The sequence below is a fragment of the Myotis lucifugus genome, unplaced genomic scaffold (genome assembly GCF_000147115.1).
Source record: "Myotis lucifugus unplaced genomic scaffold, Myoluc2.0 scaffold_10, whole genome shotgun sequence".
In the NCBI taxonomy this organism is placed as follows: Eukaryota; Metazoa; Chordata; class Mammalia; order Chiroptera; family Vespertilionidae; genus Myotis; species Myotis lucifugus.
In genome coordinates, this window is record NW_005871058.1 from 1,238,245 (window position 1) to 1,251,595 (window position 13,351).

At 41.2% G+C, this 13,351-nt stretch overlaps 1 protein-coding gene across 1 annotated transcript in view; it reads left to right on the plus strand.

Annotated features, from left to right (window-relative positions):
* PAH (phenylalanine hydroxylase) overlaps positions 1–13,028 on the plus strand; it is a 52,802-nt gene extending 39,774 nt beyond the window's left edge. Inside the window, exons 6-13 of the mRNA XM_006084069.3 lie at positions 1,020–1,216; positions 2,851–2,986; positions 4,048–4,117; positions 7,576–7,632; positions 8,418–8,513; positions 9,049–9,182; positions 11,142–11,257; positions 12,358–13,028. Of these exons, the coding sequence (XP_006084131.1) occupies positions 1,020–1,216; positions 2,851–2,986; positions 4,048–4,117; positions 7,576–7,632; positions 8,418–8,513; positions 9,049–9,182; positions 11,142–11,257; positions 12,358–12,401 (850 nt within the window). The 3' untranslated portion in view covers positions 12,402–13,028. The remainder of the gene's footprint in view (positions 1–1,019; positions 1,217–2,850; positions 2,987–4,047; positions 4,118–7,575; positions 7,633–8,417; positions 8,514–9,048; positions 9,183–11,141; positions 11,258–12,357) is intronic.
* The last annotated feature ends 323 nt before the right edge of the window (positions 13,029–13,351 follow it).

Consider the following 13,351-nt stretch of genomic DNA (forward strand, 5'->3'; position numbering starts at 1 on the left):
TACTTAAGCAAAAATCCGTCTCTGCCCCCTGATCCCTGCCCACCTGTAGGCCATAGCAGTGCTTTCCTGTGAGCTACACTTCTGAAAAGGCAGGAGTGACCTAGTTTGGAGCCTGATGATGAGCCATTATTCTGAGATAAACAGTCTTGCCTTGTCCCAGACACTGTGTATCCTGTTAGGAAACAGGCCTACAGCCCACAGAAGAGTCACGGGTCTTCAAAATCAGGCTTTCTTTGGTTTTCTTTTATTTCACTATTCATAACACAGCTCATTCTTAGATAGTTTTCAAAAGGACTATTCAAACTAATGACTCTTGAACTATAGCATGTCATCTGAGAACTTATAGGAATCTAGATGCCTGGGCCCTCCCTCCCCACTGATTCAGGATCTACAGGGCAGGGTCCACAAGCTCCCTATAGTTCTGTTATGTCATAGCGGAAGATACTAGATAAGCAGATCTTGTACCTAGCATGCATTTAAATACCTCTGGAACTTCCCAGGGACCCAAATATCAAATCCAGCAAGTGCATGCCCACTAAACAAGGGTCTTAAACTCATGGTGCACATATTCAATCCACTTTAGCCCACAATTGCTTTATTTGACATAATACAAAACTTTAATTGAACTTGGATGCCATTGTTTAGAAAGAGGATGCATTCTTCAGTTGTCTCAACCCCACCCTCCTATTGCCTGTACCTGCTACTTTATATATTTACATTACCTGCCTGGCCCCTGAAGGTAAGTGAATTTCCACCTTACGTAAACAATTGGAGAGATAAGAGAGCAGAAAGGCCAAGTGATTTCCCAATGTGACTGCAAATCATTGGGGCAGTTGATGAGGTGAGACCTTGTATCATTGCTTAACCAATTCAGTTGAATGTTTCCTACATCGAGAAGTGGAATTTTCCTCTTTCAAATAACTTACATAATCCACTGGAGTCCAGGTGGTGGCACCTCTGCTAACACTCCTTCATGCACCTGCCCTGCCAGAGACAAATATCTCATGCCTGTGTTCTAGTGGGCAACCCATTCCTCGAGTGGAATACACGGAGGAGGAAAGGAAAACCTGGGGCACGGTGTTCAAGACCCTGAAGTCCTTGTATAAAACCCACGCTTGCTATGAGCACAACCACATCTTCCCACTTCTGGAAAAGTATTGTGGCTTCCGTGAAGATAACATTCCCCAGCTGGAGGATGTGTCTCAGTTTCTTCAGAGTAAGTGCACATCAGGGTCAAAGGTAAAGGGACAGGAGGGGAGGGCAATAAATGGAGGCCAGTGTGAGTGTGCCGATGGCAATGCATGCAGGTTGATTCTCCCAGGAAAAATGGAATGTCACTGCTGAGCTCTGCCTCACTTCCAGCTTCCACTGTTAATCTACTCTCATCGCCTCCCTCCTTAAAGGCACAAGGCATGGGTTTTGCCTATCAATGCCCCTGAAACGTTTTTTTCATACTCAAGGCCCAGGTTGCCCAGTCATGGTTTTCCTTGCAGCTCTGCTATGTTATGAGATGGCAGCAGTGTGCCTGTGTGTTAGAAATGTATTATTTGTGGGCAGTGCTAAGAAAGCCTGAACTCCAAGTTTATACACCCATCTGGTATGAATCTTGCTTTGGACTTTCTCTAGTTGGGTGAACCTACCTCACTTTTGTTATCTGTCCAATGGAGTCTGTGTCAGCATTTTAGCCTTTCTCAGAGGGCAGTTGTGAGAATGAAAAAAGATGCTGCATGTGAAATCACCAGCATAGTGATACATATACAGTAGATGCTCAGTGCATTTGGCTAACTTAGACTCAGTATCTTAGTGGGGAACCACATCATTGGGGTGACATCACTTCCAAGGAGATAAGGGTTTTCCTCTCTGCCAGGAGGTGGTGTTAATTCAGCAAAACCAAACTAAAACAATCAACTAACCCATAGTAAACACCTACTTCCGCATTTGTAAAGTGGGGATAGTAAAAACATCTACCTCATAGGGGGATTGTGAGGATTAGTTAGTATGTATAAAGTACTTAGAACAGTGTCTGACATATAGTATGTAATGTATAGCATTAGCTATTATTATAATGATGCCCACTGTTATTATTCTCCTCCTAAATCTAAAACAAATTGAGAAGAAAATAGAGAAACCAAAGAGATGGAGAACAAAATGTCACCTTTATTACTAATAAAAGCTACTTAGAGAATGCGGTAGAGATGTGTAGCCACCATGGACTTCCTTGCCAATTCATTGGCACAGTGTGTCGTCCATTCCATGGCCAAGAGCAGACCAGAGTGTGCTCCTCTATGGACCAACAGTCAAGAGAGAAAGGGAAGAAAGTGTGAAATTGAAAATATTCATTCCTCTTCCCAAAGGCTCAAATCAGGGAAGTCACTGGTCCTCATGGGGTGGACTGTGTGAGGTGCGATAGAGAAGTCAGAGTGCTCCTTTCATCCTTTTCCTTCCTGGGAAGTGCTGTGAAAATTTTCTCTGCACTCTGGAAAGACAAGGAGTAGAGAATAAGCATTTAAACCTAACAAATAATAATAGAAGGTAAATTTATTGGATGTTTCCAAAGTGCTAGGCTCTGTGAAAGTACTTTGTTAGCTCTTTTGATTTTCAGAATGATCCTAAGAAGTATTTATCCACATGTTGGAGGTGAGGAAACTGAGTCTCAGAGACTTGAACTTATTTGGCCCATATCACCCAGCTAGAAAGTATTGAGGTAGATATTTGAAGATGATAAGTCTATCTGGCATCAGCACCCATCTCCTGGACAGCAGGGTATATTGCTTCCCTGCCTAAAAGTCTTCAGAGCCCTATGGCTCTGCTGTGATGGGCTTTGAGTTTTCTTTCTCTCTTGATTCCTAGGTTGCACTGGCTTCCGCCTCCGACCTGTGGCTGGCCTGCTTTCCTCTCGGGATTTCCTGGGTGGCCTGGCCTTCCGAGTCTTCCACTGCACCCAGTACATCAGACATGGGTCGAAGCCCATGTATACACCTGAACCGTAAGTATTATCCCCCCTCCACCAGTTGCCAGCAACAGTGTATGCCACCTCTCTCTAATCCAGGAATGAGGTTTGGTTTATTTGTGGACTCATCCATAGAACAAGGTGCCTGGATTGTTTGATGCTAAGAAAAAAACTCATCGCTTCTGGGGATTTTCTCTGTTCAAATAGACCGTACTAATTGGAGATATGGACATCTTTTGAACCAAAGATTCAGACCTTCCCTGACCATGGGAATGAGAGGTCACATTCAAATTCCAAAGGGATTGTAGGAGTCAGAGCTATAAAGTTCCAAATGGGAACAGGAAAAAGAGATGGCAAGCTATCTCAACACCTCCTAAATACATGACTACACGATTCTAAGCTTTCTCTGCCTAGAATGTGTTTTGACTGAAAGTAGAGAATGGCTGGCTACTATGCTGCTTACTTTTGCATTTAGCTATCTCCTTAGGCAGCTAGAACTTAAGCAATTTATACAAAAATTCAGCAGGACACCCAAAATGGTCTTTCCCTGCCTACAAAGTTTATTATTATAAATCAGAAAAGACCTGTTCTTAATGGACCTGGGACATAATGTTAAATCAATATAAGTTTTCTTTCTTGACTGACTGCTGCCCACTCTAGAATAAGAGAGGAACAGTTCTATTAAAAATTATTTTTTATTTCCTGTGGAGAATAACTGAGCACATTGTATCTGCCCAGGAATGTCAATGCCAAGGTGAGGACTTGGGATGGGAAGTGTTCATGATTCACAGCTCACTCAGGTGTCTGGGGGAATGCCAACAGAAATATTGGCTCTTCTACACCTCACTGGGCATACACCTAAGACCCCCTTGCTGCTGTGTCCTGCCCTGTCCCTTACTTTTCTTTCCCCTCTTCCTTTTCTCTTGTACTCTGTCTCACCTGATCCCAAGGTTTGTATACCACTTATTCTTGGAAGTGAGGGCATAAGCCTGAGGAATTACTTCCTTTCTTCCCACCCATTCCTTATGTAGTAAGACTGAGTCGGGCTTGCTTGTAACCCTTATTCACCCCCAAGCTCTGTGTTCTCTGTCTTTCAGTGACATCTGCCATGAGCTGTTGGGACACGTGCCCTTGTTTTCAGATCGCAGTTTTGCCCAGTTTTCCCAGGTGAGGAATGCATATCTTTAGCCTTCTAGCCTCACGTCTCTGGAAGGTACAGTTCTGTGCTACCACCTGAGATGGGTGTATGGTCCTATGGAGATACCCATTCTAGAGACCACGACATTTGATTTGTGAATCCCTCATCCTCTGAATTAAATTGTTGAACTTGCTAATCTCACTTGTCCTACCAGGGGTGGTATATTAGCCTTTCATCCATGAAAAACCTCTCTGGTTCCCATGTAGAAGTGATTTTACCTTGTCAAGCAGTCATTTGGTTATGTTTTCATTAAGTAAGATGACATTTGCCAAGAATCCAATGCCAATAGCCCTACTCAGAGTTGGCAAAAAATAATAAGCCTAATGTTTTTTCACTATTATCAAAATAGCAGGCTAGATCTTGATTCATCTATAACAGTGGTGATCATGTTCAAAAAATGTTTTGGGGATCAGTAAAAGAATCCTACTAATGCTCTCCAGGCTTTGAGAGGTGGCCTAGAACCATCATTGGATCATGAGATTGTTGAATGACAATGCATGCATAGGCCCTACCAAGCCACCAATCACCTGTGTGACCTGAGAAAAGTTGTCTTGAGAGGCCACCCTGTTCTTCAAATGTGTATCAATAAAAAGAAGCCCTCCTCTCACACACACACACACACACACACACACACACACACACACACACACACAGGATCAAATGGAATGACCCGTGAACAAATGCTGGACCAAGCATGAATTTCAGAGTAATGGGATTGTGTGTGAATTTTATAAGCAGCTGGAAGAAATAAACATTCTACTATTGAAGGAAGAGGCTACCACTTAATATAGGAAACAAATGAACAAACAAAAAAGCTGAATTAATTGCTTGCTAAATAAGGAAAAACTGTACTTGTAAGACACAGACTTCCCCAAACAATGAAAACTTGCTTTTATGTAGGGTTCTTGGAAATGTGGATTCAGAAATTGTTGGACATTAAAAAGTGCTTAAGGATTGGTTGAACCTTAACTGTAGAAGCGTTACCACTGGACTGAAGTTACTGCTGATAGGCTGACTTTTAGAAGTGAGGTTCTTGCTGCCCAGTGCCACTGTTTGTTTTGGAAGCTTTAAAATTGGGATTGTTGCTATGGCCAAAGATAAATAAGTTTTCTTATCAGAATAGAACTTTTTGTTCTCACCATCAGAAGGTATTAAGGAGGCTAAGTAATACCCTTAAGCCATTTCCATTTTGGGGAGCTCCACAGAGAAGTGGACAATTACCTGAGTAGACTGTCCAACCTATGAGGGAAGGTGGGGGGTGAGGGGGTAAGAAATCAACCAAAGGACTTGTATGCATGCATATGAGTATAACCAATGGACACAGATAGGGGTGGGGGGAAGGAGGGAGGGCATGTGCTGAGGGTTAGGGGTGGCCGGGGAGAGGTCAGTGGGGAAAAAGGAGGCTTATGTAATATATTAAACAATAAAGAACTTAAATTTTTTTAAAAGAGAGAGATGGAAGCTCTGGGCCATGAGTGTCACACAGTTTCAATTTTGACCAGGATAGTCCTAAGGCAGAGAACCATTCTGAAGCTTCCCTGAGCACATCCCTTTTTTATCTAAAGGCAGGACTTGCTTTCTGCTACAGTAAAAGATGGGATGGGGATGGACCACAGGGATATCTTGGAACCCCTTGTGCTAGGCAATCTCTAGGCTCACAAAGACTGGTGACAACTAGAACAGGGTGCCATTTTGATCTTGGATTTATCAATGGCTCCTGATAGACTTAGAACTTTGGTATGTCTGGAACAGAGATGGGGAAGGGGCAAGAGAGTAGATCCAGGCTAAGCCAGTATCTAAATTTGGTTCATTCTAACTGGACAGCGTTTTCTCAGTATGTAATCTGGGCCAGGTGCTGCATTTGGCCTAGACAGGAACACAGGGATGAAGACCATGTAACTTCTTGCTTCATTATGGGCCCAATACTTAGTCCTTCTCTCTATCTACGTTAATTTCTTGGTTATATTACCCAATTTCATGGCTTTAAATACAAGCTCTAACCTGATGATAAACACATTTATATCTCCACCCAGACTTTAATCCTAAAACTTAGACTTACATATCCAACCACCTATTCAATATCTCCACTTGGATGTCTAATAGACATCTTTATTCATCATGTCCAAAACTGAATTCTTTATCTTCCTGTTCAAACCTTCTCCACCCACAGCCCCCTGTATTAGTTCATGGCAACTCCATCCTTCCAGTTTCTCAAACCAAAAGCACTTGGGGGACATCATTGACTTTTCTTTCTTACATACCTACAACCATATCTTTCAGAAAATTCTAAGGGCTTACTTTCAAAATATATGTAGAATTTTGTCATTTCCCATCATATTCACTGCTACAACCTGGTGTTAGCCACTAGCATTCCTCACCCTTGTGACTGCAGTAGCCTCGTAACTGGTCTCCCTTCCTCTACCCTTGACCCCCTACAGTCTATTCTCACAGAGAAGCCAGAGTGAATCTTTGAAGACATAAATCATATCTTGCAACTTCTCTGCTCAAAACCCTGTAATGTCTCCCCATTACACTGAGAGGACAATCTTAAGCCCCAAATAACCAAAAGGTCCTACATGATGAGGCTCCAGATTCCTGTTTGATACCATCTGTCACTCCCCCCATCCTCTTACTCTGCTTTAAGCACACTGGCCCCTCTCTATTTCTTGAACCAACTGAATTACCTACTCAAAAGTAAAAACCATGAGATAAAGGATCTTTATCAATTTTGTATGTTTCCAGAAGAACACAATGTTTTTGCATACAGTAGGAAAGACACACACACACACACACACACACACACACACACACACACACACTGATACAAGGCAGACTGAAGCAAATGCTGTAAGAGAGACAAAAATACAGCTAAAGAAATTTTGCAGTTGAAGCTGTGATGAGAAGTGGTTCATGACATTTCAGACTCTCCAACTATATATACCTGGATGGATGTCAAGCACTTCTGTGGTTTCTTCAGGGTGTATAATTAAGACTTATCTAGTACCCCAGAAATGTTCCACTTCTGCTGTAGAAGAATAATTACTAAATTGGAATCAAGAGATGAAGCTTTAGACACAAAGTGCTGTGTGACCTTGAGCATATCATCTCCCTTTTCTGTGTCACAGTTTTCTCATCTGTAAAAAAATACACCTGTTGAATCAAGCCAACACTTTCATTCAGCCAACTCTTGATTCAACAGGTGATTGACCAGCTAGGGAACAGTTTCCCCCACTCTAGAGATCTGTGATTCTATGATGTGTGGTTAAGGAAGACTTGACAGAGCAATTAGGGTCTCTCTGAGCTCTTCTGAAGACATCTATCCAACCACCACCTTCTGTGATCAAGTACCTTTATCTTTAATTGAGGATAAAGGTTGAAAATAGGCAGACCCTGTCATGCCAATGACTCTGTTTTTTCATAATTACAGGAAATTGGCCTTGCCTCTTTGGGTGCACCTGATGAGTACATTGAGAAACTTGCCACGGTAAATTCTGTCTTTCTGTGGTGGGTAGTGGGAGTGTTATGGGTTACAGCTCTCAGGTCTCTGAAGCTTTGATCTTCCCCTGAAAGCCAGGTCATTTGGAAAGAAAATCAGAATGCACTGGGTTACATTTGCACAAGTATAATTTTTCACTTGGATTACTCCTTAGTGGTTGGATTTTGAAATCAGCTTCATGCAGATGTTTACATGTGATTCTAAACAGAGTGCCTTGAAAATATCAATAAGCTGTAATAATTGCCCTTGAGATTTCTCCAGCATAAAGTATGTGTGTATGTGGAAGCAATGATTGATAGAGGAGTCATTCAGAAATTCCAAGTTTAGCACAGATGAGGGGATGGCCTTTCATTGATTCTATCACCCTCCAATCTCCTGCCTCCCACTGCTGAGCCTGATGGGATTGCTTGGTAAGTTCAAACAACATAAAGGGAACATCTCACTCTAGTTGATTCCATGAAGAAGAAAGCAAAAGTAGAGAAGGAGTTCCTGTTCTAGAGAGAACAATTTGTTAGGGGTATACTTTGAGGGTACCCTCAATACTCTCCCCCACTGTCACTGCTTCCTGTCTCATCTTGCATTCAGCCAACTCTTGATTCAACAGATGATTCGTTAGGGTGAGACACAAGAGACAGAGAGGTGACCTCAGGTCATGCTGATTCAGAGAACAAACCTGCACAAACTCTCACCTGGGCAGTCCTGTCCTTGATCGTGGGGCATCTGCTGTCTTTACCTCCCTTCGGGTGTGCTCTCAACTTGACTTTCCATTCCAGATTTACTGGTTTACTGTGGAGTTTGGGCTCTGCAAACAAGGAGACTCCATAAAGGCATATGGTGCTGGGCTCCTGTCATCCTTCGGTGAATTACAGGTATGACTCTAACAGGAACTAACAATAGATTTGATAATGGTGGAAACAGCTGACCATTTTTTTTTCTTGGTGCTATGGAAACCCCATTTACATTCATTTTGTGATTCAACCCAGGGGATTAACCTTAAGAGATTGCTGCCTTAGCAGTTAAGATCTGATCATGAGTGTGGGTGTTAATTGAACTGTAAGTTCACAGGTCTCCAAGATAGAGGGGCCTCCTGATTCCAAGGTTTGACTGTGCATACAGATGTATGAAAACATGTGCCAGCAAATGTGATTGGCTCCCTCATCTGTTGATCACCTCATTTGAAAATGGTTGCAGTGCATTACTTCTTTCTATCTTGACTGTAGGTTTTAGATGAACTATAAAGGGTAGAATATAGCAGATGCAAAATAATTCAGTTTACTGAATTTTGGGCTGGGGTGTGGAAGGAATCTGAGTGAGATGGGAGAAGGCGCACAAATGGCCTGTGGGATGCAGCAGGGACCATTGGCCCTGATTTAACTGTGAAAATTTTCCACTTGGTGTTTGCAGTACTGCTTGTCGGACAAGCCCATGCTCCTTCCACTGGACCTGGAGAAGACAGCCATCCAGGAGTACACAATCACAGAGTTCCAGCCCCTGTATTACGTGGCTGAGAGTTTTAATGATGCCAAAGAGAAAGTAAGGTGAGGTGGCAACTAAGGCAGGTCAGCAGCTCTTGGGACCTCCTTACTTGCTCTGGTGCCACTGATCTGTGGGTGGTTGGCCAGGAGGTGGACTCCAATGCCCACAGCAATAGTGTGCAGCAGACAGAGCCTCCTACTCTTGTCCCTTCCCACCCTCTGTTGGGAGGGGTTCCTTCATGAGACCCTGTTTCGCAGCTTATTGTCCTCACGTGCCAATCCCTGCAGACTACCTGGCCACCTGATCCTTGTTCAATACAGCCACCAAATCCACAGATTTGAACCCTTCTGTGTGCAGAGTAGACACAGAAGTCCCTCCACCAAATCAGTCCTTGAAATCTTATAACCCATGTTCACGTTATTCTCCTAGATACCTGCAGAAATCACTCCCTGATCTTCAAATCTTCACCCACATTTAACCTTCTTTGTGCATCTTTCTCTAACCAACTTATTTAAAATCACTACTCAGCCCTACCCCAGCACTACTTACCCCTTCTATGACTTATTTTTCTGTTTTCTACTTATTAATGTCTACTATATTGTAGGATTTAAGATCCATGAGGATAGAGATTTTATCATTTCTGTTTTCTACTCTTCCCCCAGCCCTTAGAACATTGCATGACACTTAGTAGGCACTCAACAAGTAATTAGCAAATGCACTAATCTCAGGATGTGAGTGAGCCCAGGAATTCCAACTCTGGAACTTGGATATCCAGCCACTATGCTCCACCAGACTCGATAAACTAGCCTCCCTTATAATTGTCTTCTCATTATGGAAGCTTCTACTTTCACCAGAAGCCAACTTAGAAATAGCATTTGTGATACCTTTGCATTTTATAAATCATTTTGGAATATCTTGTTAATTAATTGGTTAACATGCATTCCTCCCAGACCTAGGAGTAATGAAGAAGAAACAGGCCTACTGAAGAGTCAGACTACCTTCGTCTTCCCAGCTTCACAATATATTGCCAGGATGGCCTTGGTAGACACTTAGCTGCTCCAAACCTCAGTTTTCTCATCTGTAAAATGGGGAAAGTAATAGTACCTTCCCACTAGAGTTCTTATGAAGATTAAAATAGGAGTGAGATTTATAAAGACTATAGAACAGTAAGAACTTAATGTGGGGATAAGGACACATATGTAATAACTTAATCAATAAAAAAATTAAACATAAAAATAAATAAATAATTTTTTTAAAAAAGAACTTAACATAGTTCTTGGTACAGGGGCGGCACTGGAGCTATGCTAAATTTCACTCATAATGTAGTGTTTTCTTCAACTCTTGAGAGCTGTATTCCCTCCTTGCACTGATTGCCAACCATCTCAGGACTTACTTTCTTCTATAACATTCTGTAGCTGGATTCTACTTACTCTTTTAAAAAATATATATTTTATTGATTTTTTTACAGAGAGGAAGGGAAAGGGGTAGAGAATTAGAAACATTGATGAGAGAAAAACATTGATCAGCTGCCTCCTGTACACCCCCTCCTGGGGATGTGCTCACAACTAAGGTACATGCCCTTGACCAGAATCAAACCTGGGACCCTTCAGTCCACAGGCCGACGCTCTATCCACTGAGCCAAACCAGTTAGGGCTCTATTTACTCTTTTTATTTTATTTTATTTTATTTTATTTTATTTTATTTTATTTTATCCATTAGAATTTTGGCCTTATTGTAACCTGGGCTTTTATTATAAGCTGCCTCTGTCCTTTTTGGAAGTAGGTGACCAAATAAATATGTGCATACATGTGTTTATATAGTCACATAGAAACACAAACAGCAAAGGGTCCCCAAGAGGACCTCACTAAAACTCCATCACACTTCTCAGCCTGGCATCTAAACCCTCTGTTCTAGTGTTTTCTGTGTTACTAATAGCCAAGTGAAAGGCCATTGAAAAATCTTTCAGAATTACCTTTTCCCCAAATGGTGCCCTTCACTCAGATCTATGGTTTTGATTTCAGGAACTTTGCTGCTACAATCCCACGGCCCTTCTCAGTTCGTTATGACCCATACACCCAAAGGATTGAGGTCTTGGACAATACCCAGCAACTTAAGATTTTGGCTGACTCCATCAACAGTAAGTAACATACCTTGAGGCCACTTTCTTTCCCAGAAATCGAGAGTTGTGTTTTCTTATCTTCATGATAGAAACAGTAAGAAATTTATTAAATTTCTTGCCATGTTCTTATGAAGATTAAAATAGGAATGAGAATTATGAAGACTATAAAACAGTAAGAACTTAACATAGTTCTTGGTACAGGGGAGGCACTGGAGCCATGCTAAATTTTACTCATAATGTAGTGTTTTCTTCAACTCTTGAGAGCTGTATTCCCCTCCTTGCACTGATTGCCACGCATCTCAGAGCTTGGTAAGAACATGGCATGAATAAGAGTGGCTCCATCAGACCTTCTTAGTCCAGTGGTCTAGGCTGAGTTATCTACTTAGACTGTGCATTCTCAAACCTAGTGTGCATCAGAATCACTTGGGGTGATAGTTAAAAATGAATAGTCATGGGTCATAGCCCTAGACTACATTCACAAAATATGTGATGAGGATTGGGAGTTTGTATTTGTAATAAGGTCCCAGGTGATTCTGACACAGGAGGTTTGTATGAACCACGCTTTTAGGTTCAATGGCTTAGCTTCTTGCAAGCATCAATGGATGGTCATGTAAAAGAGAAACAGAAGAGCTGGTGATTTTCCCCGGGGGAGAAAACTGTTAACTCCTCTCCTGAGAAGCAGTCTATGGAAAGAGGAAGCCAATTATATTAATAGCTCTCTCATTTCCTAAAACTTGAAACTACCTAAGCCAGTGGTTCTCAACCTGTGGGTCGTGACCCTTTTGGGGGTCGAACGACTCTTTCACAGGGGTCGCCTAAGACCATCAGAAAACACATATATAATTACATATTGTTTTTGTGATTAATCACTATGCTTTAATTATGTTCAATTTGTAACAATGAAATTGGGGGTCACCACAACATGAGGAACTGTATTAAAGGGTTGTGGCATTAGGAAGGTTGAGAACCACTGACCTAAGCCATGATTGCCCAGATTCTATCACTGTGAGCTCCTTGAGGGTTGGGGTACATCCGATGATTTCCCCATACTTTACACATTGTGGACACTTGAAGGGTGTGTATTCATGATATGAGTGGCTCATCTATTTTTTTTCTAGGTGAAGTTGGAATCCTTTGCAGTGCCCTCCAGAAAATAAAGTGAAGCCATGGACAGAACCGGGTCTGTCAACTGAGAATCTGTTGATAGAAATCCTACTTCTTTTATTTTATCTGAGAAAGTCTGAAAATCAAACCTTAGTTAGAAATGACAGCCTTAAATCACTTTTTTGAGCAAGGTGAAGGAGCAACAAATAAGTCTAAATAATCTGAAATGACAGCCTATTAATACATACCCCAAAGCATAATGGTGGATCTTTTGGGGTCATCTTTTGATTTTGAGATGATAATCGCATACTCTCAACTGAGTTAAAATGAATAATGTCACTTTTCATCAAAGTTAATTAATCTGTGACCTGCTTCATTCAAGCTTCATATTTACCATAGAGAATTCCTAAAGGAGTATGTATCACTCAATGTAAAACACAAGCCTGTGATTAGAATTGAACTTTGGGGTTTAATATAAATCTTAGCCTACAAAAGTCATCTTCTATTTCATTGAACTATGATTCTAATAACTGCTTTATTGTACTGCCTATGAAGATTTTCTTTAATTCAGAACCCTATTAAAATGGTTAGAAACATTAAAATTCATAGTATAATATCAAAACATTTCTGTATGTTTTATTGTAACCATAAATACTGCTGTGGAAGATAATACAACTCTCCACCTGACTCCTACAACTTGCAGCATCATCTTCCAATCATTGCAAAGTTTGTTTTGGGAGATATTTTGAAGACACTTAAGATTTATTAGATGATAACTAAAAGCCTAGCTGGTAGATATTCAGTAAATAGTCATTGAATGAATAAGGAAATACATTATTAAAGAGAAAATGAAAATTTTTAATTATGATAAAAATATTTAGTGGTTACAAAATTTGGCATTTTCAAGTGTTTCTTGGAATGAAACATTTCTCTCACTGCCTTAGAAATATATTAGCTGGATAATCTTGTGACATGAAACAATGGTCAAAGAATCTGATTTCCAATCCA